This window comes from Lissotriton helveticus, chromosome 6 (genome assembly GCF_964261635.1).
Source record: "Lissotriton helveticus chromosome 6, aLisHel1.1, whole genome shotgun sequence".
Taxonomy (NCBI): domain Eukaryota; kingdom Metazoa; phylum Chordata; class Amphibia; order Caudata; family Salamandridae; genus Lissotriton; species Lissotriton helveticus.
In genome coordinates this window covers 1174887872-1174915634 of record NC_136067.1, presented here as the reverse complement: position 1 = coordinate 1174915634, position 27763 = coordinate 1174887872, and the positions used below count along the sequence as shown (strand labels likewise).

General features: G+C 48.6%; 1 protein-coding gene across 20 annotated transcripts in view; it reads right to left on the bottom strand.

Moving 5' to 3' along the window:
• EPB41L2 (erythrocyte membrane protein band 4.1 like 2) overlaps positions 1–27763 on the bottom strand; it is a 1174544-nt gene that overhangs the window by 821697 nt on the left and 325084 nt on the right. For all 20 annotated transcript variants that reach the window (XM_078648868.1, XM_078648862.1, XM_078648871.1 and 17 more), the window contains one exon: positions 7187–7405. In XM_078648868.1, the coding sequence (XP_078504994.1) occupies positions 7187–7405 (219 nt within the window). The remainder of the gene's footprint in view (positions 1–7186; positions 7406–27763) is intronic.

Genomic DNA, 27763 nt, shown 5'->3' with positions numbered 1-27763 from the left:
AGTACAGTACTTGGGTCACCGGATAGAAAAAGGAAAGCGCAAGGTGTCACCAGATAGAATAGAGGCGATAATGAAGATGAACTCGCCTACAACACAGAGAGAAGTCAGGATGTTTCTAGGAATGGTTGGTTATTGCCGACAGTGGATAGCTAACTTTTCACTGAAAGCAAAACCCTTACAGAAACTGACGCACAAGGAGGTGAGCGATCCGGTACCATGGGACAATGAGTGCTTGATGGCGTTCCTGCAGCTGAGAGATGACTTGTGTCGTGCTCCGGCTCTGGGAATGCCGGACTACGAGAAGCCATTTTCCCTCTATTGCTGCGAAAGGGAGGGCTTTGCCTTGTCAGTTTTAGTGCAAGTCCATGGAAATGCCCGTAGACCAGTTGCATACTTTTCGGCTACTCTAGATCCTGTAGCCGCAGCGTTGCCCGGATGTCTCAAATCCGTTGCTGCAACAGGTGTCAGCATTGAGCGTTGTGAAAGCATAGTGATGGGACACCAGTTAGTGGTGTATGTACCTCATTCTGTGGAACTGTTGATGACCAGGACCAAGACCCAGCACTTGACTAACAGTAGGCTCACGCGCTATGAGCAAGTTATTCTTGCTGCAGAGAACGTGACCCTTAAGAGGTGCTCTGTCTTGAATCCTGCTACACTGATGCCACTCCCTAATGACATTAAAGGCGAAGACTGTGAAGATCACGATTGCCTTGATGTGACTGAACTATGTACGAAGCCAAGACCAGATATTGTGGATGAACCATTGATCGACCCCGATGAAATTTACTTTGTCGATGGTTCATGTTTAAGAGATGATACTAGTCGGTTGAGAGCAGCTTATGCTGTTTGCACCATTACTGGAGTTGTGGAAGCCGCTTGCCTGGAAGGAGTACACTCCGCACAGGTAGCAGAAATCGTTGCATTGACACGTGCCTGTACAGCAGGTAAGAAAATTAGAGTCACCCTATATACTGACAGCCAATATGGTTTCGGTGTAGTTCATGATTTCGGGCAATTGTGGTCTCAGAGGGGTTACATGACCTCCTCTGGTTCGCCAATCAGAAATGGAGAATTTGTGCGGCTGTTAGAAGCATTACAGGGTCCAGCTGCAATCGCGGTTGTAAAATGTGTAGCTCATACGAAAAATACAGATTTTGTGTCACAAGGAAATAGATATGCAGACGAAGTTGCCCGCTATTGCGCGGAGCATGGTTATTCTTTCAGGGAGGTGGAAGTAGGTGGGGCTCAGGAAAGGACAGAATTAAGCATGATGTTAGAAACGGTCGATACTTGGGAAGATTTGAAACAAATGCAAGACAATGCACCTGAATCTGAGAAGCAGGCATGGGAAACAGCAGGGTGTGTGAGAAGCGAAATGGACTTTTGGGTTTCAGCAGATGGAAGGGCAGTGTTACCTGAGGAGTTAGCGAGCCCAATGGCACGACAGATACATGGTCCAGTGCATTTAGGAAGAGATGCCATGTTGAGGGTGTTCAGGCAGACTTGGTATTGCCCAAAATTTAGAATTGCAGCAGAGGCAGTGTGTAAGCGATGTGTTACCTGTCAGCAGTTGAACATAGGGAAAAGAACACCAGTTACACTGAGTCACATTGGGAGGTCTGGGGGGCCTTTCAACAGAATGCAATTGGATTTTATTGAAATGCCAAAAGTTAACCGCCTTAGGTATGTTCTGGTGGTAGTATGCATATTTTCCAGATGGGTTGAAGCATACCCTACACGCAGGTGCGATACACTCACAGTAGCAAAGTTGTTGCTTAGAGAGTTGATACCGCGCTTCGGGGTGCCTGCCTCTCTGGAATCGGACAGAGGGACACATTTTAACAGCGAAGTTGTGAAGATGCTTTGCTCTGCATTGAACATTGATCAGAAATTGCATTGTAGCTATCGACCAGAGGCTTCAGGTATCGTGGAGCAGACAAATGGGACGTTGAAATGTCGAATGGCTAAAGTGTGTTCATCAACTTCCTTAAGTTGGCCTGATGCTCTTCCTTTGGTCCTTATGAGTATGCGTAGCACACCCGACAGGAGGACAGGTCTCTCTCCACACGAGGTGCTGATGGGGAGGGCAATGAGACTTCCAACAGTCCCAACCACTGCATTACTGAACATTACAGATGACCTGATCCTGGATTATTGCAAGGGGTTGTCTGACGCCATTCATTCTGTGTCTCTTCAGGTACAGGCCGCAGAAGTTCCACCTTCAAGAAATCAGTGCCACGACCTGTGCCCAGGAGACTGGGTGCTGGTGAAGAAGCACGTCCGGAAGAACTGTTTGGACGTGCGCTGGAAGGGTCCTTACCAGATAATATTAGTTACAAACACCGCCGTGAAGTGTGGAGATCTGCCAAATTGGATCCACGCTTCCCATACTCGAAGAGTTCCAGCACCTCTTGAAGAAACAGCTCCTCTCACAGACGAAAATCCAGTAGTGGAAGAAGAGTCACAAGAGGGGATCGGTCAAGCTGTGGGGGTGTCTGAAGAAGTTGGGAGTGTCACAGAAGACGAAGAAAGGCAGGACGACAGTGAAACCGAAGTCGCCACTGAAGGAGAAAGCTGTTGTGAAACCAACTCAGAGACAGAACAAATCCAGAGTGATCGAGAACTGAGTAAACGGACAAGAGATAGGAGAACAAGGCGTGGAGCAGCTACCTGGCCTGAAAGAAAAAGGAGGCCAAGCTTGAAGCTAGCTCGAGAGGAAACTCTTGCTCCTATATCCGAAGACTCAGATCAAGAAGAAAGTGCACAAGGACAAGAGCAGGAAGGTCCGAGAAGGTCAAGGAGGGTGCGAGTGCCTTGCAGAAGATACGCTACTCCCGAGTGGACCTACCTCGCTACAGATGTCCTCAGCGGGACGCAGAACTGGGAGGGTGAAGAAAGTGACCCTGACCAGAACTGACCCCTTCATAACAGTGGAAGTAGAGTTGGTGGTACCAGGAGTGGAGGTCGAGAGACTGCTGACACTTAATATCGTCTATCCTCCTCTCCTGAGCGGAATAAGAAAATTGATTCTAGAGACAGTTGAATTTCCATGTTGTTGTTCAAGGTGTCCAATTCTTGAGGGAATCCTTCTTCGTATGGAAATATTCGAGCAAGTGGTGGAACTTCTTGGAACACGCATAGTTTCGGATTATTAAAGACTTTGCAAAGAACTTTGTAAATACAGATTGAGAGATAACCTAGTGCCAAGAAGAAGAAGAAGAAATTAGGGATTTCCATTTTAGAGGATGGAGAAGGACTAAAGTTGCCTGTTGCTACAGAACTCAGAGACTGTTTTGCGGAGGGGATTTTTTCAGCTTCCAGGTGTGGCTCGAAAGATTGGAGAAGCAAAGAAAAGAGACTTGTGCTGTGAAAGAAAAACAGAACTACACTGTTTTGAGACCATGGAGGCTGGCAACCCGAACCGCAGGGCAAAATGCATAATAGGCACACTTTTAGTGGTAGTGATTTCTCTTATAGTTTTAGTGGTTACTGTATCATATGTAGTAGGACATGAAAATGAGGCAAAAGCAGAAAAAGAAGCAAAAAGTGCATCAACACAGAAGCCTCCTACGATTGGCAAACAGGGGGAAAACACAGAGAAGGAGAAAGCTTTGTTAGATGCTGAAATAAAAAGATTACATGCAGATGAATCACAGGGGAATTTTAAAACAAATGCTTATGCCAAATTGCTTTATGAATATATTGATGTCATGGAGGCGAAGAACTGCTACGTCTGTATGCAGTTGCCAGCTTCTGTAGATGAAGGCATCAGATATCACCATCTTCCATTGACTTATGGAATCTCATGTAGTTTATTGTTGAGCATATTTTATGAACGTGAGGGGTTTGAGTATTACTTCTCACACTTTGATTCGGTATTGCCAGAGGTGCCGAATTATAAACACCTAAATAAGTGGGATTATTAGAAGAGTGAAGACAGGTTACAGAAGTTTTTCCTTCCTTGGAGAACTTTAGATACTTCACATGCCCGAAGAAATAATTTGACTTGTAAAGTATCCGAGATTGAGAAAAAGTTCATAGGGCAGGTGGATGATCGATATAGAAGACAAAAGATCCTAAAGGCTTCAGGACAATGGAAAACAGATTGGACCCAGGAAGAAAGGGAACACCAAAGAAAGGGTAGCAGTGGTCCAATAGCTTTAGACCGAGAGAAAAGGGGAAAGCTGTGTATACATAGAAGTCAAACATATTATGACAATGTGTTTGTGGGAGCAGTCAGTTGTGAACATGCTTTCCAATTAGAGTATTACTCCAAAGACTTTCTAAAGGAAATGCAGGTAATTCCAAATGTATATTTTGTCTGTGGAAGAAATGCATACGTGAAACTACCAGATAATTGGTATGGATCATGTTATTTAGCTATAGTCTTCCCCGAAATATACCATGCTGAGGACTTAGAATCCAAAAAGAGAGGAAAACAAACTAGAAGAAGAAGGGATGTAAGCGCTGAGGAGGTAGTTGGAGATGTATTTGGTGCTATGTTCCCTATTTTGGGGATAGCACTAAATGATGTCAAGATAAGAAGATTGGCAACAGTTGTAGATAGACTATCCGCCAGTACTGCTAGATCTCTAATGCTGGTGGAGGGAGAGATGCAATCGATAAGGGCAATGGTTCTTCAAAACCGACTTGCTCTAGACGTTCTGTTGGCCAAAGAGGGCGGAGTCTGTAAGGCTTTGAAGGTCCAGGAATGTTGCACTTACATTCCAGACAATTCAAAACCTCTAGAAAAGTACATTCGAAATATTACTGAAATACACCATGAGATAGAAGATTTGACTAAGGTAACAGTGTGGGAAAAAGTAGGTCAAGGAATGGGTAAGGTTGGAGGTTGGTTTGCCAACCTGGGAAAGAATATCATTTGGTACATACTGAAACCTATCATCATAATAGTGATTTGTATAATCACTTTGTGGGGATTGGTAAGGCTGTACAAATGGTATAGAGCAAACAAATTGCAGAGATCCATGCGAGAGCAGGGGAAGAAACTAGCTGCGATGCAGGAGAATCAGTACAGGAGTCTGAGGGCTCTAGAGGAGATGAAACGAGGGAAGGTTGCAACGACTTCAGTTTGATACTCTATACCTTAGAGGGGGTGTTGTGAGGATGATGACTACTGTAAGTCATCAAAGGGGGGATTGAGAGAGCACAAATCTGAAAAATGTAGAAGTGCACCATATTTACAAGCACGTTGTATTAGTCTAGTATATAATATACAAGAGTGTCAAACTTATATGGAGAAAATATATACACGAGTGTTTAATTAGAATAGAGATACATATATCAGTGTGGAAAACTAATGTAGAGATTTGTAGAAATGTTAGAATGATGTTGGAATCTCATGTTATGGGGCTGGGTGAAAAAGAAATGTAATTCTGCAAACCATGGAAATGTGTAGGCCACATGGCATTTCACAAGAAACGAAAGATGATGTTACACTTTTAGGTAACTTGGATTCTAATGTCATTTTACTATAGAGTATTGTTAATCATAGAATTGAAGTTATGTTTTAAATAGATGTGTTACATTATAGTAATGTGTGTTAGTTAGAATACTGTTTAAACATAGAAATTAAATGTGCATATTGCAGAGGCCCGTTTCATGTAATTCTAGTAGGCCTGAATAGATAAAGTCGCTTCTTTGATCTGCATGTGCTCGTTAAGGAGAGGTCGCACAGAGCACGAATGTAAAGCCTGTTCAAAAATAGTTTACGACCTAAGATATGGTGGAGGCCGGAATTTGGGGCCTACCGAGAAAGTGTCTGTTTGCAGGTGCGAGGGGGCCTTTATCAGAAAGTGATGAATGGACTCTTGTTCAAGAGAGCCCGGCACATGCCTGTAGGAGTCTTCAGGAATTTTAGGGGGTACCGTCTCGCTGGAGAAGAAGCCTGGGAAGCAAGGTCAACTTTAACGAAGGGCCCAGAAGAGGATCAGACTGGAATTTGCCGCCAGAATCGATACCACGTGAGAGGCGTCTCCAGGGGCGTTCCTATTGGAAATGTGATTTTGTATTAGGGAAAGCACCCCGGGGTGGAGCTAGGGCAGATGATCTGAGGAACCTAAGAGAGCGGATGGGTAGGCAGATAGAGAACTGCAAGACTTCGACTTTGAGACAAAGACTAAGGGAAGTGTGTGATCTTCTTTGGAAGTCACCACTGCTGACACCTTTTTAGGTAAAGATCTTGTTAAGTAGGGATGTCACTTAGTCTAGTGTAGGGACAGCCTAACCTGAACTTTTCTTTTCTGTAAATGACTCAAGTTGCAACTCATAGCGATTCTTGCAACTCTCATGGTATTCGAGATATTTTTGATAATTTCCTTTTGCCGATTAAGAGCATTTAGAGAATTTCTTTTTATATTGATACCCGTATATCTTTTGAATCTTATTCTGAGATGTTTGTATCTCCAGATATTTTTGGCTTTATAATAAACTCTTAAACCTTTTCCAGTGGTAAGTGGTTCTTTAGAGTGGTGTAAGTTCTTTCTTGATTAACCTAGTAGTGGATTGCCTTTTACTCAATGACAGGTACCAACGATTCAGTCGACCTGAGCTGGGATCTGGTAGGATAACAATAGACCAGAAATCCCGCGTCAGCACTTCCGATCTGGGTGATAACAATCCTGCTCGTGCACATCCAGGCATTTCACACACTCTAGACCCAACAGGACGACTTCACTGGGATGCACCGTTACCAAAAGAAAACGGAAAAAGAATAATACAGAAACTTCTCTCTAATTGTAAATCCACTAAAGCACATAATTACACCCGGGTACAAAAAGCAAGAAATAACTGTGCTAAAGAATGCTACTTGATGTAACTTATATTGTAAATATCGAGGTAAGCATATTCATATATAAATACATATGTTTGTTGTAAAATTAAACATGCCTCTTAAGCGTGTGCATATTTCAAAAAATGTTAAAATACATTAATATTACAAGTGCTTTTATTTTTACCATTGTTGTTTTGCCTTATTTATCGACACCTCAAAAGGACCGACTTTCCCTGGGTGATACATGAACTGGATACCTAGGTCAAAGGTTTTACAGCATTCCCATCAGCCAACCTAGCTCTTTCACCCACACTGATGAGCCAGTATGTTAAGCGCTAGAGACCCAGGCCACATAGGAGACGCTTAGCTACATTAAAAGCGCAGCCTTACCTCTATTTCACAGTTGTATTCGGTTTTATCCAAAAGAATAACTTTACACAAAACAGCTTTCAATTTCTTTGGAGGCTTCAGAGGAACCTTATCCTGTTTGGTTTTCATGGGCTGTTCTTTACTGTCCTTATTTACTTCTTCAGTTACTTTGTTATCTTTCTTTTCTTCTGTCTCTGCTTGAACTTCCTGTGCCGTTTCCACACCATCCTCTTGAGCATGCTGTGAAAAATAATGCAAACTACTAAATGTAAAATTCATGTATTCCAAAACATATCAAACCGCCTCATATTTAAATGAGGCAGTAAAGTCTACCCGTCTTAAAGAAGATGGCCATTAGCCTGAAAAGCTCTCTGCCCACACCAACATCCCTTTGCTCCAACTTAGTCCCCAACTATATGCTCAACGTCACTTTCTGCTTAATACATTAGTTTGTAGATTGGACAGTGAGCTGTAAATTCCCGTACTACAAACACATATTTATTTATTTTAAAAGTTTTATATAGCGCTAGCTTGACCCGTAGGTATCAGAGCGCTTTACATTCACAAAGGAAAGAAAATTGCATTACATAGCAGGACATCAGAATGAAAATTTGCCTAGCCTGGGAGAAGGTAATTCTATTAAGGACAAGGAGGGGAGGATTATGCTGTATCCTCTATTTAAATTCTGTCTCGCCACATGGCTCTTTTGGCTGTGAATGTGAATCTCCCCTAGTCCTGGAGAGCGGTCTTGAGGGTGTAGTGTTTCTGGGATAGCTGTGCACCCTTTTTCAGGAGTTAATTTTACTGAAATTGCCGCTGACCTAATGTAGAAAGGTAGCATGGAGATGTAAAATGGGCCGCAATTCCAGTGTTACATCCCACCTTGGTAGGGTTGTGTACAGTCAGGTGACACGGTGTAAATGAGAAATACTGGCCATTCCAGTAATTTGACACTCCTTCCTTATGTTTTCCTTCAGTAGGCACGGACCGGAGGTGAGGATTATGCTTTATCCTTTCTTCGCTTTAATAAATTTCACAAACAGCAGTCATTAATACAAAACTACATTTCCCATGAACAAGGGAAAAATCAACAACAAATTTCATTAGTCCTTCCAAAGTGTCCATGCTTCAGGCTGCATAACCTTCCATGTCACTTCCTGTTAGCCCTCTTTCTTTGCGCGAGTCACCCCATTTCTTTCTTTTCATGCCTCCTGCTTCAACCCATAGTTACCTGGAAAGACAGTATGCATCAGCATCGGCAATGCAATTCCGCTTGTCACACATCAGAGAAAATACATTCACCGTATCAGAAAAACAATGCAACACCGTAAAACTGTATGTTAGAACAAGCAACAACGAAAACATACTTACTCCCTTATGAGTGGGTCTGCATCCATCCTGGTTGCTGGGCGGGATAATCCTCGCCTCCGTGTCTTTAATAGAATTGAAACTTAACTTCTCCAAGTCTAGGCACAGTTTTTAATTTTCTGTCGGGACCGGAGGCGAGGATTATGATCCTTCAACGCATACTCACCACTCCCTGGGTCGCATTCAGCACTAGTTTGAAATAAAACCTCTTCAACTTGGGAGTCTGAGGACCAGCCTGCCGCTCTCATGAGATACTCCAAACGAGCACCTAGATTGAATGTCTCAGAGGCCATCCTCCCTAAATGGGCCCGAATGCCTTTGTATTAATGCCCGCCTCCTGCATTACCCAACTGACCCTGCGGGCTATTGTGGGTGAAGAGACTGCTTTAAACAGTTTTCTGAGTGCTATCAGTTGTTGTTGTTCGCCCAGCGAACAGACTTCCTCCATAGCCTCCTCATAGGCCTTAAGGCATATTACCACACAGAGTTTCGGGGAATCGGCGAAAGTTCACAGTGAATGTTACCCTGTCTGGTGAAAAAACTCTAGCCGTATTATCTATGGCTCGCACGTCAGAGACTCTCCTGCAAGAAATGAGGCACAACAAAATCACCAGTTTCGCTGGAATCTCCTTCCAAGATAGGAACAGATTGGGTTGCCAGGATAAGAAAAGATTCAATACCAGGTTGACGTCCCAAAGGACTGAGTACAGAGGTTCCGGGTGAAGAGATGAACGGATCCCTTTCAGTAACCTGCAGACAAAAAGAGTGCTCACTTCCAGCGGAGCATGAGCGGCTGAAATTGCAGACCAGATGGCATTTGTGGAGCGATATGCCAAACCCTTTTCCACTAAACTCGCCAAATAGTTGAGCACGTGGGTCAAATCTGAACCCACAGGATCCACTTCCCTCAGCAGACAACAGCATACCCATTGCGTCCTAGCGGACAGATAATATTTGGTTGTGTGGTCGGCCCAGGCTCTGGAGAGTGAGAGCTCAGCGTGTCGCGAAAGGCCTGGGAGTCTCCACCTTTGCCTGTAATTCACCAGGCCATGAGGTGTAACAAGCTCTCCTCCACTAGGTGGGGAGACTCACCGTCTAGATTCATCAGAATGAGAGGAAAGTGGGGCAGTCAGGCTGGAGAAGCCCAAGAAAGTTCCAGAAGAACCAGAAACCAGACTTGCGACCTTCAACGCGGTGTTATTAGCACCAAAAGTTGCCTTCTGCCTGTGGACCAGGGCTGCCGTTTGCGTGATCATCAAGAACAGGGGAAACGCGTAAGCGTTCTCCTGATTCCAATCCTGGACGAATGCGTCCGTCGCTTCTGCCAGAGGGTCGGGTCTCCAACTGAAGATCTGTGGGAGCTGGCAGTCGAGACGTCATGCAAACAGGTCGATGGAGAATTGGCATCATCGATCGGCCAGGAGGCGAAAAACCTGCGGATTCAGCTTGAAGACACTGGCGTCCCACAGATGGCGGGAATGCCAATCTGCTATCTGGTTGTCCCGACCAGGAATGTATTCTGCCGTCACCGAAACGTGGTTGTCCAGGCAGAAGTTCCAGAACTCCTGGGCCATGTTCCCCAAGGCCCGAGACCTGGTGCCTCCCAGATGATTGAAATACCTCACTGCTGAGACATTGTCCATCCGTAGGGCTACAGAGGACTGAACCCGATGCTTGGTCCAGCAACGGACCGTGAACAACCCTGCCAGAAGCTCCAGGCACTTTATATGCAGGTGTTGTTCTCGAGGAGACCAATTTTTGCCGGTGGAGAAATCCCCACACCGAGCACCCCAGCCCGACCTGCTGGCTTTCGACTATCACCAAGTCGGGAACGGAACCAAAGATAGCCCTTCCGTTCCAGACCTCCATATGCTCTAGCCAAAACTCCAACTCCTCCCTCACCTCGTCCGTCAAAGGAACCACCTGGGAGTACGCAAGACCCTTCCTTAGGTGATGCGCCTTTGGGCGCTGCAGGGCCTGGTAATGTAACAGGCCAGGGAAGATCGCCTGAATCGTGGCTGAGAGTAGACACACAAGGTGTGCAATCTGCCTCAGAGAGGTCTGGCCAGGGTCTGGCGAATCTATGCCAGATCTTTGCAATCTTCTGCGAGGGAAAACTCAGAAAGGAGGAGGTAGAGTCTATGACGGAACCCAAAAAGACCGCCTTTAGCGTCAGGACCAGGAGCGACTTTTGCTCATTGATCACAAAGCCCAAGCTCTGTAGAAGCTCGAGGGCCATCCAACCCCCCCCCCCCCCCGTCCCCCCGCCCAGTGTCGCAGGGCATTGGGCCAGAATCGGCCAGGTAAATATTTAGCCAGATTCCTGTGCGCGCAAAAACTATCACCGGTTAGAGGACCTTGGTGAAAAACATCACGGGCGGACGAGAGGCCAAAGGGCAGAGTTAGGAACTCGTAGGCTTGATTGCGCCACAGAAATTGGAGGAAATGACGGTGGGGAGGGAATATTGGAACCGTCAGGTACGCATCCTTTAGGTCCAGGCACACCATCCAATCGGATGGAAGCAGCACTTCCCTGAGGAGATGGGTTACCTCCATCTTAAAGTGGCGGTACACAAGCCACTCATTGAAATCCTGGAGGTTGATGACCGGCCTCCGACCCCCATCGACCTTGTCAAAAGAGAAGAGATTGCGGAGGAAACCCCCCGGGTGAACTTTAGTGCGGCAGATTGCTCCCTTCAGTAGGAGAGAGTGAACCAATTGTCTATCATTGCCACATTGGAGGTGGAAAAGGAGATTGGCCAGGGCAGGAGAACTGGCGGGGGAGCAGTAGAACTCTATTTGGAACCCCTGTACCGTCTGGAGAACTGAAGCGTCCCCTGTAATCGCCTCCCAAGCGGGGAGAAACAGCGCCAGCCGGTCCCCCACCCTCAGCTGCACTGAGGGAAAATCACTCAGCGTTGGAACCTCCACCGTTGCCACCTTTGTACCCTCTGCAGCCCTTGAAACGTTGTCCCCTTGTTGGGTAAAAGTTTTTAAATTGCTGGTTTGCCTGGTACTAACCGCGTCCAGAACCTTGCCGCAGGGGTTTTTGGGATGTGAATTGGCCGGTCGAGCGGGCCCTGCCACGACCTGCCCATTGGAAAACCTGGGGGTGGAAGACTCTTAATATTCGTCTGGGCCTTGTCCAGAGACGTAAACGTCGCAACAAACTTGCCCAACTCTTTGACGAATGGCTCGTCAAACAAACCCCCTTGTGCTACTGCCCCCGCCTCATAAGAGGGCAGGTCGCCCAATTTCGGGTCCACCTGAATCAACAGGGACTGCCAGCGCTCCATCGACAGGCAGCAGTTGGCGTTCCCTATAATACAAATGACTCGCTGCACCCAAGCCGAAAGACATTGGAGGCAATCAAAGAACCGGACTGCCGGGCTTCCTCTGCCATGTCCAGAATCTTGGTCAGGAGACCAATGGCATCCAGGAGCTTGTCCTGGCACGCCCGCCAAAACCGATCTATTCCCTTGGGATCCTTGACATATTTTGCCAAGAAAGTGGCCATCTTGGCATCAATATCTGGAGTAAGTGCCACCTGTCGTCTGCCACAATCTAGAGAAGCCCGCTTCCTCATCCGACTCTTCAGGGGAGTCCTCATCCTAGGGCTGGGGTGAATCTGGCTGAGGGTGAACTGACTCAGGGGTGGAGAGTCCCTGCGGGGACTCTGCTTGCGAGGTTTTCGCTAGGAAGGGTTTCTTGAGGCGCGTGAAGGGATCCTTATTAACCCCTTACTCAAACTTCCTCTTGAGGGGGGGGGGCTGTCCCTAGTGTCCTGGTCAGGCCCTTATCCTGGGGGAGGGCCAGCAAAGCACCTGTGCCAGACTGTGCCGTCTTGGCGCACTCCTGTGCTATCCTATCGGCCAACCTCTGTTCCATAGGCGTCATCAGTTCATTGACAGCCCAGTATATGGAAGTATCAATGGCCTCATAGAAGTTGTCATCCCACTGTAGGTAGGCTAAGGAGTTCTCCTCCTCATAAAAATCCAGCTCCATTATTAAGTTGCTAAGAGTAGTCCCTTGGTCCACAGTGGGTGAGGCGTCCCTAAGGGAGCAAGCCCGCACAGCATGTGAAAATTTGGGCTGAGGGGTCTCCCCAGATAATTATTGGTGGCCAGTTGCTCACAATTTGGCAAGGCGTGTGCCTCAGGACACCCAGAACCCTCAAGATCCAATGGTTATTGCTGCCTGGGATGAGGTGTCCCTGCACAGGCCACTAGACCCACCCTTCACTGACCCGGACTTCAGGGCGTCAACGAGCCAAAGCCCCCGTGCACCGCACCACTTGCGGCCCATACTGGCGTATTTTTAGAATGGGGAATGATATAATACTGACCCAGAAACTCTGGGCGTCTGCAGTCAGCCGGGGACGCGAGCAGTTACAGGCTGAACAGAGCGCGTTTAAAAATACCCTCACGGGAAGCATGCCTGGCAGCCAGCACATAGCGGACACCCCGTGGTGCCCTCTAGCAAGCAGAGGACCGCAACACCACCTCTTGATTGGGAATACGTCACGTAAGGAACGCAGAGAGGTCCCACAACAGGTATGAGAATCTGTTCAAATAAAACAAATACTATCACACGTCCGCTCTCAGCCTGGCGCCTCACAACATGTTATCACCCAAATGCATGCCAGAACAAAGAGAAAGGATACTTAGCTCTCTTTCTTCGCTGCTCAGCAGCTAGCTAACAGGAAGTTACATGGAAGGTTATGCAGCCTGAAGCAATGACACTACGGAAGGACTAATGAAATTTGGTGTTGATTATTCCCTTGTTCATGGGAAATGTAGTTTTTGTATTAATTGTTGCGGTTTGTGAAATTGATTAAAGCGAAGAAAGGATAAAGCATAATCCTCACCTCCGGTCCAGATGTAGAATCTTACTTTGTGCCTACTTAAGGAAAACATAAGGAAGGAGTGTCAAATTACTGGAATGGCCAGTATTTCTCTTTTACACAGTGTCACCTGACTGTACACAACTCTACCAAGGTGGGATGTAACTCTGGAATTGCGGCCCATTTTACATCTACATGCTTCCTTTCCACTTTAGGTCAGCTGCAATTTCAGTAAAAGGAACTCCTGAAAAAGGGTGCACAGCTTTCCCAGAAACACAACACCCTCAAGACCGCCCTCTAGGACTAGAAGTGATTTACATTCACAGCCACAAGAGCCAAGTGGCGAGACAAAATTTAAATAGAGCGCACACTAATGCAAATTCAGTTCTGCCTGCCTTATAAAGCTTGAAATACTTGCCTGAAAAAGGGCAGCACACCACTACAGACTCCAGCGTAATGCACTGCGGCAGCCCAGCAAAAGGTTACCTTAACTACAACCATCCTGGTGAAACAGTCCAATGCAAAATAAAACCATATAACTTCACGGAGAGCATACTTTTCAGTTATTAGTTTAGGTTATTTTCTACTGAAATTAATATTCTGACATATACATTGTATACCCACACTACACAATAACAAATAGTACAACAGAAAATGTGGATACATCCTTAAAGCATTTAAAACGCACAATAACCTTCACATAATATACCTGATTTACTTTTAAACTGGAATACAGCAAACAGAGAGCACGCAGGCCAGGGAGGTGAAGCCGGACCACCGAGGGGCCCGCGACAAAAACCTACCGTGGAAATCGCTGGGCATGGATTGGACTGCATTGTTTGAACAGCCCGATAGGCAGGGGGCCCCTGGAAGCGCACAAGGACTTAAGGGCATGGGGGTCCTCCACCCAAAACATGTGCCTTTGCAGTTGACCCATCCAACCACACCTGAAATGCGAGCATCGCAGCCACAGGCAGAGGAGGGGTTCAGGCTAGGCGGAGACAGCACAGAGGGACAGCAGTCAGAGCGGAATAGCCAAAGAGGAGTCGCTCAAACCTGTGTCCTTGGGATGCCTTAAGGTAGGGGCACAGGGAGCAGGCTACGAGTCAGCATGGGATCTGCAGAGGGCGGACACTGCATGTGCAGCCGAGGCCAGGCATGAGGGACGCCCACAACACTTGGCAGTAAAGTGTAGCGTAGAGGCCGCAAAAGAAGGGCTAGACATACTGATAAGGGGAATTCCCTTGGTGCGCTGTCAAAAGGGTTGTGAGGTTAAGTTTAAGCGAGGAGGAAGGAATGAGATAACTAATTGAAATTAGACTAAATCTTTGTGTATGACAATATGTAAATAAAAGCTGCAGCCTTTTCCCATGCATTACTGACTGTATTTTCTGGTGAATCATTAAGTGTATGTCTACCCCTTTGTTTTATTTTGTATCTCCTGTATCTCCTATATCTTCAATAAAAACGATTTGAAATAAAAAAAAAAAGCTGCAGCCTTTTGCACCATCACCAAATTGCGTTATTTGTGAACATAAGGGAATGTGGGATGCATGGGTGGAACGCATGGGCCAGGAAGCTCAAGGGAGTTGCTCCTCATGGGAGAGGTTAGACAATATCCTATTGTGCTGTATAGCAAAAGCTTAGTCTCTCTGATGGACCCAATGTTTCTGTCGAAAAGTAGGGAGTTCATTTAGGCAGTTCTAAGGTGGTCTAGATGGCAAAAGAAAAACAAGTAAAGGCATTTCCTATAGCATCTAGGATAAGTATGATTATATGCATCTGCATTCATTTTCAGTATTTCTCGGCCAGACTCCAGTATTAATGGCCCGAGAAAGCTGGTCTAAGAGGATCCAGAAATATAAATTAGGAGTGAAAGGCTTTAGATATTTCAGACAGGACCTATTTAAAGGCCAAGAAAAAAAAAACATGGCCTGGATGCAATTTACTTCTCTAGAGCAAGAAGCCCAAATTGGCCTAGAAGCTTTCATTAGTCTTTCGATAACTGCACAAACAGAACTTGGGAGGGGGGGGGGCATCTACAGGGCGCCTCATTAAAAATCATATAAAGTGCTCTCAAAGTAAAACCATTATGTTTGGCACATTCTTTCAATCAAAATAACGCCCGACATGGCTAATCTGAGGGAGAAAAAACTGCATTCATTTTGGAAAACTTCATGGAAAGTTATTCTTCGGCAGAAACTATCCAACTATCTGCTCTAGCAGGAAGTACCAGAGAAGACTTAGATTTGCCCAAAATGGACTGAAAGGATTTATTTTCCCACTTATTTACCAGGTTCAGCTGCAGCTCACTGCCATCTCTAGAATTCAGACACACAACCAAACTTTTCTCTTGATAAACCCAAGAGGACCTCTGTTACTACCGACCTGCCAAATGTGTAGTTAAAGGTCACTTTGAGCGGCTTGGCTGAGGGCCTCCATAGATTTTTTTGTAAGTTTGACCCAGGTTCCACATTAGGAAAATTATCTCCAAGAAATGCAACTTTTCGCGTGGACCACATACAAGATGGAAAGGCAATTTATGGTTTCTCTGATCCCACTGCCACTGTTTTGGACTTAGCTATATTTCTGTACAAGTCTCCTTACATAATGAAGCAAGTCTTCTGTGGTAACCTCCAAGCTACCTTGCAAGCTAGATAGCACTGTACGCTAACAACAGAACAGGCAGACGCTTCCACAGTAAGGATTGAATCCTCCATGACCTCCGCAAAACAGTTTATGAAAAGGTTTAATAGAGGTCATGCTAAGTTATAAACCTAAGTAACAAGCCTTAGGGATGCTACGCCTGTCTGGAAATGGCTTGGTAACCACCCCACAATTGTTAACAGCATATAGTCATACTGTAGGCACAGGAAATGACTCATCCACACCAAGGTTTTGAAGTGTCTCACATAAATCAGAGAAATAAAAAGAATCAAATATTTGGTAAAACTCAATAAAGAAGAGGTAGAGCCAGATGTTTTAAATCATGTGTCCCCCTTATCCATGAAGCTCTCCTAAACATCAGTCAGTAAGGTTCGCGAGGTAGACCACTCCTGAAGGTGATTCAACCATTTTGACTTGCAATTTAGCATGAGCACTGAGGAGTAATAGCTTGGTATAACATACAGGGTCTGTATGATCCCACTTTTTAAAAAGATTAAAGCGTATAATTGTTTCTCACAAGAAGGGAGAGACATGTCCAAAAGGAGTATTGAACATAGAACTGGATTATCCAATCCAAACAACGTTATTCGACATATTAAGTCATAAAAACACATACAAAATACATTCAAAATGATTTCATAAAACAACGTTAAACCAGTTAAAAGTTCATGTAATAAAAAAGTATTTAAAAAAAAGTTACGTTTACAGATTACAGGGCATAGATGATTAGGACCCGCATTCATATTAACACTTCCTCTTTGAGCCTTGTACTGGTAGAAGGAAGCTTGATCTTATTGCCCACGACCAATCCAGGTATTTTGCCATTGCTTGGCAATCGAAGTTGCTGAGTCAGTTCTTAGAATCCTCTCTGCTTCACTAGACCTTCTTGTTCCTAAAAGCTTGCAGATTGAATGCAAACCAAAGACGGCACGGAGCTTCGTATCCAGCACAGGTAAACAATAGATGGGCCACGGATTCTTTACTAGACTGGCATACCGGACATAAGTCATTGCCAGGTGTAGCCCATCTATTAGTAAATACTCTTACCGGCAGTAAACTGGAAATATAGTTTCCGATCATGGGGATTTGTAATTAAATCCCAGTATAATTCCAATCTAGAGATTCAATTGCACTCCAGGAATAATCCTGTTAGAAAGGACGACTCACTATTTCTCAGTGTATTATATTGCACCATTTGCCATTACTTATCTTTCAAAATCTTTTTTGAGGGAAAAGTGGAATTTGTTGGCGCCTCCCACATTGAGTTCATGCCAATACTTGCTAGAGTATCTCTACCCTCCCTTAGCCATTTAATTCGGTGGGAAGTGTCTGCCATTATTATATCTTGGAAACCAGCCGCATATACTGCAAGCTCAGGAGTTGTCCAGAGTCTCTGCCAATACAAAAGGGGACGCAATTTAGCTATATCTACAATTGCTTTTCTCCCAAGGTCATACAATAACGGACACTTTGGGGTGCTTTGGGGAAAGCTAGTAATTTTCCTCAAGAACCTATTTTCTGATAGTGTGAGCTGAGATATGTTCTCGTACCCCCAAAGTTCTGTACCATATAGGGCTGAACTAATAACTTGCATAATATAGATCTCGAGTACCAGGCTAATTGGCTTTGAGAATGAGGTATTGTATTCCATATGCAACACCCCCGATAATTGCCGGTGTTTTAGGGATGCCTAGTAAATTTGGTGATTCCATTTCAGATCCTCTTGAATGTTAACTCCTAAGTATGTAAACTCCTCGCTCTAGCAGCTGATCATTCATTTTGATACCCCCCTTAAAAGCCCTATGTGGATTAAAGGCCATAAGTTTCGTTTTCAACACATTGACCTCCAAGCCTTGCTTCAAGCAGAATCCCTCAAAGATTGTTAGGGCTCTCTGAAGACCACTTGACATCTTGGAAACGATCAATGCGTCATCTGTGAACATTAGTATGGTTATTTTTTCGCCTGCTAGTGTCGGGGCATCCGTGGGGATGGATTCCATACACTTCACTATTCCATTAATGTATAAAGAAAATAGTGTTGGTGCCATTACACATTCTGGGCGCACTCCTTTTTCTACCGGGAAAGACTCAGTAACTTCACCCTGTGTGCCCCATCGGATTTTAGCATTATTGTCCTCGTGCAATCTAGTGATGAGTGTCAGTAATTCGGGTGGCATCCCCATTTCTTGTAGTGTCCCCCATAGTTTGGCTCGTAGTACAATCTCAAACGCTGACTTCAGGTCAACTAAAAGCAGCATACAGGCTGCCCTTGCCCAAAGTCGCCGTATTCCAGTAAAGCAAGATGAACCGAAAAACTTGATCTATGGTGCTAGTAAAAGCCCAAAACCCTGCTTGCAGTGGCGATAAAATATTAAATTCATCAATCCATTTTTGGACTCTTAAGCACTAATCTCTCCATTACCTTTTGTAAAGAGTCTAATAAGCTGCTCGGCCTATAGTTCCCTGGGCATGATCTGTCCCTCAAGTTACTTGCCTTCGGTAACGATATATCTGTAAGAAACAGTAGTTAGTGTTAGAATCCTTACCCTAGAATATCCCGAGGCGTCAGACTGGATCCGGAAAGTTTTCGTCAGCAGTACCCCTGCGCGTCGGTAGGCGTCGTCTGCAGCTCCACGTCAGTCGTCGGCATCGCCGGGATGATGTCGTCGGAGTACTTAGACGCCGCCCTCGCGCACTAACGTCAGTTCTGTACATAGCTTTCCGCGCCAGGAACGCAGAGCCATGATAGAAACCGACACTGATGCCATGAAACTAGGGCCCTGAAAGGGATGTCCTTAACCCTAGATATCGGTTCGCAGAACGGGGAGGATGGGTGGGGCGGTAAGGAATCTAACACTAACTACTGTTTCTTACAGATATATCGTTACCGAAGGTAAGTAACTTGTGCATCTGAAAGAAACAGGTTAGTGTTAGATTACTTACCTTAGAATAGATACCCCAGCAATACTAACCCCAGTAGTGGGTCTGCGAACCAAGATCACACCAGAAAGTACTGGAGAACGGAACGGCCGAAAAAGCCATCTCTCCGGACTTGGCTGTCCCGGCAGTGATGTCTAGCAAACGTGTGCAGCGAGGCCCACGTAGCTGCTTGACAGATGTCCCGCAAGGGGACTCCCCGACCCAGGGCAGTAGTAGCCGCCGTGGCCCGAGTGGAATGGGCGCGCAGCCCAACAGGAGGCTCCTTTTTCGCCAAAGAGTAGCAAGCCTTGATGCACAAGACGACCCACCGAGAGATGGTCCGCTTGTGCACCGCCCGTCCCTTCTTAGCGCCCACGTAACCAACGAAGAGCTGGTCGTCCACCCGGAACTGGCGTATGCGATCTAGATAGGAGAGCGCACGTTTTTGGTCCAGACGGTGGAGCCTCTCTTCCTCTTTCGAGGGATGCGGAGACAGAAAGAAGGTGGGAAAGGTGATGGACTGCCCGATATGAAAGGCTGGTACCACCTTGGGCAGGAAAGAAGGACGAGTCCTCAGAACAACCTTGTCCGGATGGACAGAGAGGAAAAGAGGTTTAGAAGATAGAGCCTGGAGCTCACTCACTCTCCTCTCAGAGGTGATGGCAACCAGGAATGCAGTTTTAAGAGCCAGAAGACGAAGAGGACAGTTATGAAGTGGCTCAAAGGGAGCGCACCTCAGATACGTTAGAACAAGATTCAAGTCCCACTGAGGCATCACGAAGGGAACAGGAGGAAACGTGTGTGATGCCTTTCACTAGTCTATTTACAAGAGGGGACTTGAAAAGAGAAGGCTGATCAGGAAGCCTTAAGAAGGCTGAAATGGCCGAGAGGTAGCCCTTGATAGTGCCCAGAACAGAGCCCTGCTGGGCAAGAGAAAGAAGGAAGAGGAGAACCTCTGAAAGGGGGGCAGAGATCCACAGCCTTTGCTGTGCACCATGCCACAAATTTGTTCCACCTGCAGGCGTATACCGTTTTTGTGGAGGGACGCCTGGCTGCCAGAATCACATCACAGACTTCAGGAGGCAAGTCAAATGGCCTCAACTGTCGCCACTCAATCTCCACGCATGTAGGTGGAGACTGGACAGGTTCGGGTGGAGGACCATCCACTGCTGCTGCGACAGAAAGTCCTCCTGAAGAGGCAGACGAATCGGGGGATCGACTGACATGCTGAGTAGCTCGGGATACCAGTATCTTTGTGCCCAAACCGGAGCCACAAAGATGACTTGGGCCCAGCCTCGCCTGATCTTCTTCAGCACTCTGGGCAGAAGTGGTATAGGCGGAAAGGTAGGCAGAAAGGCGTACAACAGACGGCAGCTCCACTCGTGACGAAAAGCGTCGCCGAGCGAGTGCCGCCTTGGCAATTCCAACGCGCAGAACTGATGACATTGCGCGTTCTCTTCGGTGGCGAATAGATCTAACCAAGGCTCTCCCCACTGCTGAAAGAGACCTTGTGCCACGTCACAGTTCAGACGCCATTCGTGATCCATCATGCACCGGCGGCTGAGTTTGTCAGCTCTGTCGTTCAGGGAACCTGCCAGGTGTTGAACCACCAGGGTGACGCCCTGGTGTTCCAGCCATGTTCAGAGGCGCAGAACCTCCTGACAAAGGGTCCACGACCCCACCCGCCTGGTTTGTTGCAGTACCACATGGCGGTGTTGTTGTCCATGAACACCTGCACTACACTTCCCCAGACAGAGGGAAGGAATGCCTTCAGTGCAAGTCGGATCGCCCGCAGCTCCAGAAGGTTGATATGGAGCCGGGACTCTGCCGGAGACCAGAGGCCTCTGATCTCCGCCTCTCACATGTGCCCCCCCATCCCAGGAGGGACGCATCCATCACTACCACGTGCATCGGTTGGGGAAGGGAGAGGGATCTGCCGCTGACCCAATCGCGGTTCGTGAGCCACCACTGCAACTGACTCGCAGTGCCCTCCAAGATCAGGACGTTGTCGGACAGGTTGCCCTGATGCTGTGCCCACTGAAACTTCAGGTTCCACTGCAGAGCCCGCATCAGCCACCTGGTGTGATGCACCAAAAGGATGCAGGAGACCATCAGCCCCAGGAACCGCAGCGTCAACCTGACTAAACTCGGGCTAAAGGCTGAAAGATCGGAATCAGAAGCTGAATATCCCGAACCCGCTGTTCGGGGGATAAACCTAAAACTGCACCGAGTCCTGAACCGCTCAGATGAAATGGAGCTTCTGAGAGGGGCACAGGTGTGACTTCGGCGCGTTGAGGGAGAACCCCAGCGAGTCCAGGAGGTCGGCCGTAGTCTGGAGGTGGGAGACGACTGTTTGAGGCGACCCGGCTTCAACAACCAATCGTCGAGATAGGGGAAGACTGAAACCCCTGATCTGAGCAGTTGAGCTGCGACCACCGCCATCACTTTCGTGAACACCCGAGGGGTGCTGGTAAGGCCGAAGGGGAGCACGCTAAACTGAAAGTGCTCGTTGCCTACCGTGAACCGCAGGTTGCGCCGGTGGGCCGGCAGGACAGGGATGTGAAAATATGCGTCCTGCAAGTCCAACGCCACATCCAGTCTCCCGGGTCCAGGGCAGTTAGGACCTGAGCCAAAGCCAGCATCTTGAACTTCTCCTTCCGGAGGAAGCCGTTCCAAGATAGGGCGTAGGCCTCCTTTGCCCTTCTTGGGTACCAGAAAGTAGTGGGAATAGCAACCACGTCCTACTTCTGGCCCAGGAAAGCGCTCGATGACCCCCTTGGCCAAGAGGGCCCTAACTTCCTCCTGCAGAAGTTGCAAGTGATCCCCCGACAAGCATTGGTACTGCGGTTGCATGGCTGGAGGGGTCGCCTCGAAGGGGAGGGAGTAACCCCTTCGGACGATTTGCAGCACCCACCTGTCCGACGTGATGGTACGCCAGTGGAGGTGATGGCGAACCCTGCCCCCCCACTGGCGCCGAATGGGCCTGAAATGCCGGCCTAGGAAGGCTTAGAAGCAGATGCTGCGGGAGCGGATGTGGACTGACCTGCCGTTGTCCCCCGGCACCGCCACCGCGGTAACCACGTCGGCCACCGCGTTGAGACTGGTTCTGCGGCCTGTGGCTGGCTGGACGTGTGGGGGCACCCCTTCCTTGGCCACGAAAGGGGCGAAAAGCGGACGTTTGCTGGCGCTGGCCTAGGCTCCAGGGCTTGGCCGTAGCCCGGGAGTCCTTAAAACGCTCTAGCGCACTGTCGGCTTTGTCGCCAAAAAGGCGACGGCCATCGAAGGGCATATCCATGAGCGTGGCCTGGACATCCCCCGAGAAGTTGGCAGATGAATCGCCACTGTCGTGGAAATCGCTCTGCCCAGCGAGTCCATGGTGTCAAGTCCACATCTAATTGAGTATCGTGCTGCATCCCGCCCCTCCGCCAGGGCTTGGACGAGCCGTGTCCGGAACACCTCCGGACACTGTGGCAGCACATCCGCAACCGTATCCCACAGAGAGTGGGTGTAACGGCCCAAAAGGCAGGCAGTGTTGACAGACGGCAGCCCCAAACTCAGAGAAGAGAACAGTTTCTTTCCAAGCTGATCATACCTTTTGGATTCCTGGCCTGGAGGAGCGGTCGGGAATGCGGTCTGGGACGTAGAGGCCTGGATCACCAGGCTCTCGGGGGTGGGGTGAACGGACAGAAAGCAGGTGTCCCCCGGAGCCGGGCGGTGGCATCGGGCCACGTTCCGATCCACAGGAAGGCCTGTAGAGGGCTTGGACCAGGTGCCCATCAAACGTCGGTGAGGGCCTCGTTAAATGGCAGTAGAGGCTCCGAGGAGCTTGCCTGTGGTTTGAGCACCTCAGTGAGGAGGTTAGTCCTCACAGCCGCAACAGGGAGCTCAAGAGCCAAGGCCTTGGATGCCCTGTTCAACACCACGCTATAAGTAGCCCCCTCCTCCAAAGCCACGGAGGAAGGAGAGACGAATCCAGTGTTGGGCGAAGTGTCCAGACCACCGGCATCCCCCAGCTCTTCTACCCAGTCCTGGCTCAACTGGCACTGCTGTGCCAGAGGGTCCTCAGACCCCTCCCAGTCCTCCTCCTCATCCATCTCCTGGTAAACATGCAAAAATGATGGAGCCGGGTCGTAGGTGAATTGCTCACCCATCGACGTTGGAGACGGCGCCGAGCGGCGCCCCTCCGGCACCGCACCCGGACTGGGGCTGAAACCGGGGCCGGTGTCGTCCGAAGACGGCACCGGGAGTGACACCCTTGGGGTCGGCGCCAGCGGAGGAGTCGTGAGGTCGACTGGCGACGACCCGGATCCAGGCCTGGATCCTGTGGGGCCCTGCAGCATCGGGACCGGAGTCGACGACGGCGCCGGGCCAAAGCACCCGACGGTGCCAGTGCCGGGGCCGCTGGGGCTCCCAGTCAGACCCACGGAGTCCGAAGGCGCCTCGGCAGGTTCAGACGGAGGGAAGTGCGACCCCATGACCTTGAGGAAAGCACTGATCTCCTCCGGCGTCGCGTGCAGCCCAGGGACCGGCGGGTATGGAGCTGGACGCGGCGCTTGCGACTCCAGCGGAGCCGCGCGGGCGTGTCGCCCGAAACCCTGGTCGCGTTGCGCGAGCGCCGGGGAGAGTCAGAAGAGCAATGACGCTTCTTCGACTTCTTTTTCGAATGCCTCGACTTACCGGAGGACTTGGAGCCCGACGAGTGGTGGTGACTAGACGAGCGGCAATGACTGCGGATCCGCGACCGGTCCCTCGACTTCCTCCTCGACCGGGACCTCGAGAGTCGACTGCCGGATCTCGAGCAGCTTACGGGACCGCTCCCGTCTAGCCTTCGAGGTCAAGGCCCGGCAGTCGGGGCACGACTTGTCATCATGGTCGGCCCCAAGGCAGTAAAGGCACCGACGGTGGAGGTCGGTCAGTGATATCAGGCGGTGACAGGCCTCGCAAGGTTTAAACCCAGGCATCTCTATCGGCACCGCGAGTTGATAATCAACTTGAAAAGTGATCAAAAGAGATCAAAAAAGTTAGTCAAAAATTACTAGAGTACTGCTCTTCCCGGATCTGCGCTTGCTGCCGCAGAAAAAAGAAGAACTGACGTCAGCGCGTGAGGGCGGTGTCTAAGTATTCTGCCGACGTCATCCCGGCGAACACGACACCGACGACAGACGCGGAGCCGCAGATGGCGCTTACCGACGCGCAGGGGTACTGCTGACGAAAACTTTCCGGATCCAGTCTGACGCCTGGGGATATTCTAAGGTAAGGAATCTAACACTAACCTGTTTCTTTCAGATCCCTTTCTTAAAAACCGGTCTAATTTTGGCTCCCTTCCACGAGTCGGGGACTGGCGCGCCCTGGGCATTAGTCAGCAATAGAATATACCGGCACCAACTTTTTTTGTCATAAAGGAATACATCCCAGGGACTCCGTCTGGGCCAGGTGCCTTTCCGACCATTATAGATTTAAATGCCACTTCTACCTCATCCCTACTAAAGGCCGCATCCTGATAAAACTGTTGAAGGATATCACCCTTTTTGTCATCTTCATTTAGGGCGTACTGGGGTTTAAAGTGATTAAGCCAGTCCAACTGTGAGACATGATTTTGAGGCTGTCGGGCCTGCCCTCCTGTATCCCATTTGTATACGTTCCAAAAACTGTTTGGGGTTTCTCCTAATGCATGCCTCCTTTTGTCATCCCATTTTTTCTCTGCCTTTATTTGAGTGCCCTTATAGGTAGCCCTAGCTGCTCGTACAGCTCGTGGGACACCTGCTGTTACTGCTATCCCTAGAGCTGCACATGCCTTTCTACAATCTTTGTTGAACCAGTGCCCTGCTTTCTGGTTTGTGGTCTTTTTAGGTCTGCCCTGCTTAATACAATGGGTGCGCAGGTGGACAAAGAATTTATTGTTGATACAAGTTGATTGCTCTATGGCCAATGATTTTGCTACACTGTCCTCAGGCTCGCTTTTGGCACAATCCATGTCCTTTTCAATGCTGTCTAGCACTTCGGGCATCTCAATTATTTTCACCCATTTGAAGTGCCTCATATCGTTGGTTGGGATAACATCACAAGTGGAATATTAATTTCGTGATTGGGTAGGTGCCTTTTGCCTTGTTATTTTCATGGTCACACACAGGTGGTTAGGATCACTTTCTGGCCTACCTCTAACCATCATATCACTAAGGGCATGCCATAGTGTCAGGCTAATCAGTACATAATCTATCCGCTGGCACTGTACACATAATTGAACTTGTTAGAACTCGGGGGCGTGGCTAAGCCGCGAAGCGCGATGGAAGCAGCTTATCGGGGTTCTGCTACTCCCTAACATCCCCGTCTATCTGTGCACATATCTGCAGCCCAAACGTGAAATCCCTTGGTAAGAAGACATACAGTGCACGACCCTGCGGTGGCGGGCCCCGAATATTGGCCTCATGTAGAGACAGAGACTGTGAGCAGGCCCGGATACCCCGGCGCCCCGACCCATAACGAACGCCCCCACTCTCCATATTAGCAGACCGGAGGCCGTCCGGAGTCTCCCCCCCTCCCACTCCCCTTGAGCTGAGGAGTAATCCGGGCCCGAGAAGGCGGCACATCGTGACTGCGACCTACGGGGGAAGCGAAAGCCGGGTTCACGCATAGAGAACAGAGGCGGAGTGCGAGCGTCCTCGCTTGGCCCCGTTGTTTAATGACTCCCGCATCGGCCACACTGCCAGGCTTGGGACCTTACCCATCTACGGGTCACCGATTTGTGACGGACCAGGGGTGTAAAGAAGCGAGGGCCCTAAACAGCGAGCAGAGACACCGGCTGCGCCCACTGTCACACACCAACTCCAAAAGGGCATACGTGGTAAGCTCACGCACCAAGACAGCCGCTACTCCTTGAAAGCAACATCCAGTGTGAGCCTGGTCAATTGCAACTCCCACAAGTACGCAGCTGACAGTTTGCCTCACAAGCACAGGGACTGGAGCGGTGATCGACCCATACTTCCCCGGAGGGCACTGTCATTACAACCTGTTGCCCTGCATGTACCACTGACCTTTACCGGGGTACAACGTAAAATTGCCTATGTACTCCAGGCCCTTTCAGGTGGGGGCATCAGTGGGCCCGGCCAGAAGCCAGACGACTGCACAAGACACGTGCCATAATCAATAGCACTTACCTAACCTCTTCCTGAATACAAGGCCAACCCCTAGGGCATCATCGGCAGGCCCAAGTAGGCAGATACACTCTCCCCAAAACCTCGATGCCTGATCCTTCCCCTGCGGGCAAAACCGGAGGAGCACATGGAGAAGTAGACCCGGAACCTACACTCAAAGACGTCCTAAAAGCGATCGCCGGAATCAAGACTTCGCTGGAACATAAGATGGACGCAATCACGTGGAGGTCAATCTACCCCGGGCGGACATGAATAAAAATAGTTAAAGAGTCAAACAAGTGGAACTCACAACCGCGAGCCTCGTGGAAGATGCCTCCGAGCTGCTAATAGACATCAAAGAATTGCAAACGTTTCAGAAATTTGCAGAAACCAAGCTGGATGACTATGAAGTACGCATCAATGTGCTAATCTTAGGAGTCCCAGAAAAATCAGCAGGGCAAGCCACGGATCTCTTCATGGAAGATCTTATCCTTAAACACCTGCAACCCAAGGAGCTCTGGAAATTCTTCGTTATCGAAAAGGCTCATAAAGTTCCCAGGGGTCGGCCGAAACCCGGGGCCCCCCTCGTCCGATCCTGGCCAGGGTCCTTAACTTCCGAGACAGACGTGATACTCCAGTATGCCAGGACGGGACCACCCCTGAGATACAAAAACGCGGACATAACCTTTTTTCCAGACTTCACCCAGCTGGTCCAGAGGCAAAGGTGCTCCTTTCTGGGGATCAAGAAGACACAGAGACAAAGGCTACAAGTACGCCATGCTGTTTCCAGCCAGGCTTCGAGTGGAAGCGGACAGTAGGGCCTGGTTTTTCGAGCACCCAGAATTAGCAGCGGAATGGCTGGAGAACTGCTGATTGGCGGTCCTAATGACATTGGAGGTAACATCAATGGGAGGGGGCGGGCGTGGACCTGAGGGCAAGAGTAAGGCTGACATGGGCCCTTGAGCTAATCTGACCAAGATGGAGAGTTGGAATCAGCGCAGGAGCCCACCAGCAGATATTTATGTAAGATATGAACCTTTCTCAAGCATAACATTGAGTATTATTCTGGCTCACACGTAAAGGCTTGCATGACTATTATCTGTGATGGTGGGGGCACCACATACCCCACTTTTGTACCCTTAGTTAACTTGTGGGGCGACATGCACTCTGCAAGTTGGATCATGGGCAGTTTCATCTCGAGTCTGCTTTCTCGGACGATTAAATGGCCAGTACGATACAGGCGATTCATTCGGCGAAAGCTTCGGGCCCCAATGGTATAGCAATCGAGATATACAAGCAAAAACCGGATACGATAGCCCCATACCTCCACTCAATGTTAATAGATAGCAGAGAATAAGGGACACTACCTATAGATCAACGGATGGCCAACATTGTAGTCATCCACAAAGAAGGTAAACCCAAAACCATCTGTGCATCCTATAGACCGATATCCCTACTTAACGCAGAGCCCAAGATCCTAGAAAAATTATTGGAGATCCAGTTGGTAAAAGTGATATATTGCCTAGTGCATCCTGACCAATCAGGCTTCACGCCACATCGCAACACCGCCCTAAATCTACGCAGAATGCATGGGGTACTGGGCAGAGCAACAACTATCCTAGAACCAGCTGTACTGTTATCACTAGACGCCACCATGGCGTTTGACATGGT